This window comes from Lonchura striata, chromosome 5 (genome assembly GCF_046129695.1).
Source record: "Lonchura striata isolate bLonStr1 chromosome 5, bLonStr1.mat, whole genome shotgun sequence".
Taxonomy (NCBI): domain Eukaryota; kingdom Metazoa; phylum Chordata; class Aves; order Passeriformes; family Estrildidae; genus Lonchura; species Lonchura striata.
The window spans coordinates 46,951,764-46,956,802 of record NC_134607.1 but is presented as its reverse complement, the minus strand read 5'-3'; the positions used below and the strand labels follow the sequence as shown (position 1 = coordinate 46,956,802).

Below are 5,039 nucleotides of genomic sequence, written 5' to 3'. Positions count from 1 at the left end.
ACCAGTTTGCTTTTGTAGGAGAGTTTCAAAATTGTGTGTCACATGAGCAGAGACCTCATCAGGAGCAAAGAAATAGGTGCAAAACACAGGTGAAAAGGCAGGAATTCTCTTAGGTTGCTCAGGCTGTTTTTCAGACACCTTGTATTTGCACAGTCAGCTGGAGATACAGATATTTGTGTGAGAAAATTTAGGTTCAAGTAGCAGTGAACTGCTGGTGGAGGCAGTTGGTGAATGGTGTCCATATATTTTGAAAATTAGCATTTTGAAAATTGCTTTTACTGCCTTAAATTGTTTACCCCTCACCAATTTATCAAAATCAGCTTTGAACTTCAAGAGGAGAAGATTTTAAGAGGAAATCCTTTTTTAAATGTTATCAGAGATAAACTCTATTGAAGCTATCATTAGTCTTGTTTTTTTTTTTTTTCTCTAATCTGTTAGAACACAGCACATGCTGCAGCATGATCTGCTTCCTAGGTGCCAAGATTGATGTGAAGAGGATTTTTTTATGGCCATGTTAAATTTATGTTTAAAAACAGTGCTCTCATAGTATGAAACTTTCTAGCCTTCAGTTTACATTGGCTTTATCAGCCAAATTCAGCTACGTGGGATTTTGATTTACATCTAATATATCAGAGGATTAAGAATTAAATAGTTTCATATTAATCTTAGGTTACTTTATTTTTCTACTGAAATTTATTCAAAAGCTAATCAGGGGATAATCCAAACAATAAGCAAATGTGTGGCAGCAAAACAGAGCGATAAAAACGCTCCTAGCTGCTTACTAGTTTGGTTTTGGTGCTGGTTATTTTTTTTTTTTTTTCGTTTTTGGTTTTGTGGGTTTTTTTTGTGGTTTTTTTTTTTTTTTTCCTAGTCTGCTTTTGCAATTTCCATGTACTGAGGTCCTACTGTTCCCTTAGGGAAGTGGTACAGATGTCTTTCTTTAGACATTATTCAAACTGCTGCAAAAGGCAAAGATTTATTTTATATATATATACACTTGAAACTGCTTCTTCCCAGGCCAGCATAGGGATCAAGGTCTTGTACCAAGTTCTTTCAGGCTTTCTTTTGTGAATTGGAGCAATGCTCTCTTAAATATTAGGGTTCCACTGGAAACTGGCACTCTTTTACTGGGTTTGAAATGAAAACATGCAGAAGAGGGCACTTTACTGCTCTTGCCCAAGGAGGCAGGCTGAGGAAGTGCATTTAAACTAAATGGTGCGAGAACACCCCGAGTAAGGCAAAGAAGCGCTTTCGGGCATTTGCCGTGTCCTGGTAATCTCTATTAGTCTAGCGCTGGTTAACTACGGCGGTGAGCCCCTTCCCTCCGCAGCCCCGCCGTGCTGCCGTAGCCTTGTGCGAGGGGCGGGGAGCCGGGCCGGGCTCGCTGCCGCGGGGAGCGCAGCCCCCGCCCCGCCCGGCGGGCGGCTCGCCGCGCCTCCGGCTCCGCTCCTCTGACCGCGCTGGGCTTCCCCGCGGCCGGCGGGCGGGAGGAGCCGCTGCTTCCGCTGGGTGTCACTCTGGGGTGGGAGAGGCGCGTTCAAAAGCGGGAGGGGAGGGAAAAGCCCGCCGACAACCCCGGCCGCCCGCACCGGCAGCGCCCGCCGCTCGCCACGCCGCGGCACGGGCGGCAGCCGCTCCGCTTCCTGCGGGCCGGGGCGCTCCCGGCCCTCCGCCTCGAAGCCGGCGCCCGGCGGAGAGTGCTCGGCTGGTGCCGCCTGCACCCCGAGCCCAGCCCCTGCGGGCGCAGGCCGTCTAACGCTTCCAGAAGGATGCTGGAGAGCGGCTGTAAGGCGGTGAAGGAGGGCATGCTGGAGAAGAGGAGCGACGGGCTGCTGCAGCTCTGGAAGAAGAAGCGCTGTATCCTGACCGAGGAGGGGCTGCTCCTCATCCCCCCCAAGCACCCCCCGCCGCCGCAGCAGCAGCAGCCGGCACCGCCGGCCGAGCCGGCGGCCAAGATCAAGGAGCTTCACTTCTCCAACATGAAGACGGTGGACTGCGTGGAGCGGAAGGGCAAGTACGTGTACTTCACGGTGGTGATGGCCGAGGGGAAGGAGATCGACTTTCGGTGCGCACAGGAGCAGGGCTGGAACGCGGCGATCACGCTGCAGATGGTGCAGTACAAGAACCGCCAGGCCATCCTGGCCGTGCGCTCCACCCGGCAGAAGCAGCAGCACCTGGCGGCGCCCCACGGGTCGCGGCTCCGCGGCGCTTCCAACTCCGCCTAGCGCAGGTACGGACCCGGCACCGCGCCCGCCGCCCGGCACCCGCGGGGCGCCCGGCCCCGCCGCCTCTTCGCCTGACGGGCTGCCCTCTGTGCTCTCTGTCTCGCTGCAGGTCACGTTCGCGGAGCGCTTCCGAGAAGAAGCACGGAGCGCGTTCCTGGCGGACCTGCTCCAGGGGCTCAGAAACTGGGCAAACGCCGGAGGTGCAGGTAGATCAGAGAGAAGCGGCTCAATGGCCTCAACCTCAGCCAGCTGCTGCTGCTGCTGCTGCTTTGCCGCCCTCGGTGCCGAGAAGCATTTCAAATTCATTATTTATGAACCTTGGAAAGGATCCTTTGGTGCGATGGGACTTCTAGGAGACATGATGTACTGTAACTTTATTTTAATGTATTTTATTTTATTTATTAGGGTTGGTTTCTTTTTGGTTTGTTTTCCTTTTAATTTTTTTAAGGCTTATTTGCAAGACATTTCTGAATGTAGACTGTATCAAAAAAGTAAAGGAAAAAATGATATGCATGTTATCTCCCTGAAAGATTGGAAAAGTTCTGGATATGCTGACAGTGTGCAATTTGACAAAAAAGTTATTCATTTTTTACCCAAAATACACGATATTCCACCAGCATGGAAAATGTGATGTGTGTTTCAAAATTTGCTTGAAACCTGTACTGCATATGAAACCTATTTTCTCTAATGAGAACAACAGTTATAGTCTGGGGCTTAATTGATTTTTTTTTTAATATTAAACGTGGTGGAAGATGATAAAAATTTATTCATGCTTGGCTATTCAAAAAAGCAATGTTGCTTGTCGTTCTGAGATTAAAACCAATCTGTTCAGGGTAGGAGCAGAAGGAATCTGACCAACTTCTTTTGTGATACAGGAATCTGAGTTGGAATCCAGCTATCTGTGTGGTGTGCTTGCTCCTAGGCTGGTGGGCCAGAGCTGGGAAGTGTTCATGAATGTTTCTTAGCATCCACGTTCAGGGCTCCCTCTGCACACTTAGTTTTCAAGTGATCTGGTCTCAACCTGTGTTGCATTTTCATGGCGGTTTTTTAATGTCTTGCATTAAAGCAGTCCATAGTTTAAAATTTTATGTATGTTTTAGTGTGCAAATGGATTATTTTGGTCACAGTTTTTATAAGCTGAAAGTTGCTCTCTAGCTGAGATGAACTAGATTAATTTTGGTGTTTAGCACTGTCAGATGTTGAGAGATGTGTGCCATCTTGCCTCTAAAAACATTGATGAAGCCATGAAATTGGAAAACAAAGGGCTAATTGCACACCTGGTGTGAGTTTCTCTGCCTCTTAAAAGTCAGTGGAGTTGGGCTGCCGATGCTGGTGGGAGCAGGTCGGAGCTCCTTGCCCAGTGCAGAGGAGGGAGGTGGGCATGGGCAGTGAGCTTTCTAGGACAGCACCCTTCTGACCATGGCTGCCTTCACATTGGGTGCTGCTACCACCCAGGTTCTCTGGCTTAAATTAAAGGGGGAGGCTGCAAGTGGGACGGAGCGATGTAGTCCATTATCTCTGGTCCAAGGAACAATGTCAAAGCCACAGAGATATTTATTTTAGCTAGTGTGCTGAGGAAAATGGCTTTTGGCCCCTTTACAATTTATATTAATATAAACAAAATATTTTAAAGCTACGTGTCCAAGGCTTTTTGTGTAAATGAGGTGTAACTTGACAGCAAGAGCCTTACATTTTCAGTGCAAGCTTATTTCTGTAAGCGTTTAAAGCAAAAAACTGAAGTGATAGTCAAAGGGAGATTTTACAGTTCACTACTATGTACGTCGATCCCTTCCTTTGCACTCCAAGCTCAGTCCTGTAAGGAGTAAGTCTGTGCTAGTCCTTGTCTTTTGTCCCTTCCCCCAGGTTCAGGGTCACATACCTAGACAAGCAAAGCATGTTATGGTGCAGAATCAAAGCCCTAATGATCCTCTGGAGTTATTCCTGAGCGCTTCTTTCTGACCTGGCACTCGACAAGGCTGCATGAAGAACTTGGGGTGGTAGATTACAGCTGTCCTAACGAAGTTGTTATTTTGCAATTAATTGAAATCGAAGGTTCCCCGCATCTTCTAGGATTAGGTTCGCTGACTTGGCAGTCATAATTCTCAATTTCCACATCTCTGTACATCTGCCATTATCATTCTGCTAACGCTTGGATGTTAGAGCTGCAAGGGGATTCTCTAATGAGCTAGTCAGACTCACAAAATAGACTAATTTGGTTCCTCTCTTTAGAGTGATTAACTGCAGGTTACTGAGAAACTAATCCACCTTTTCAGGTATACAGATGTATTGCTGATCTCACCTACTAAAATACATTTTAGCCTACTGAAGGATAAATGTAACTGATGAGAATTAATTCCTATTTGATCAGAGACACATGTATTTCTCTGAGAGAGGCAGTTATTCTTGTCCTCAGTGGATGCAAGCCTCTATATGCCACAAAAGTCTATGGATGTAGTCTAAAGCTTAAATTCTACTGTTCTTCTGGAATTACTTGTACTTTGAAAGCTAAAGATGATAATTTTAGTGAGAAAATTGACATGAAGGTATGAGGAAACTACTTTCATTTTGAATTTGCGATTCCTTTTCACTGGTTCAAGGTCAATACCCCACTTGTATCTTTCTTGTTTAAGTCAGTCTGAAGGATGATCTGAAAACCTTTTGGACTGATGTAGTTCAACAAACTTTTGTTGCTTGTCATTGCCTGCTGTGTTACCTGTTCAAAAACTGGTGTCAGCCAGCCTCCTAGTGTGAGAGGTTGTCACATTACAAAATCTACCTTGATATACCTCCAGCTTGAGTGGGTGGGATGGGTGT

The 5,039-nt window shown here is 46.8% G+C and overlaps 1 protein-coding gene across 1 annotated transcript; it reads left to right on the top strand.

Annotated features, from left to right (window-relative positions):
* Positions 1–1,612: 1,612 nt before the first annotated feature.
* On the top strand, positions 1,613–2,559 carry PHLDA1 (pleckstrin homology like domain family A member 1). Its single transcript, XM_021528148.2, has 2 exons — positions 1,613–2,230; positions 2,335–2,559. The coding sequence occupies exon 1, from the start codon at positions 1,770–1,772 to the stop codon at positions 2,223–2,225; it is 456 nt and encodes a 151-aa protein (XP_021383823.1). The 5' UTR covers positions 1,613–1,769; the 3' UTR covers positions 2,226–2,230; positions 2,335–2,559.
* The last annotated feature ends 2,480 nt before the right edge of the window (positions 2,560–5,039 follow it).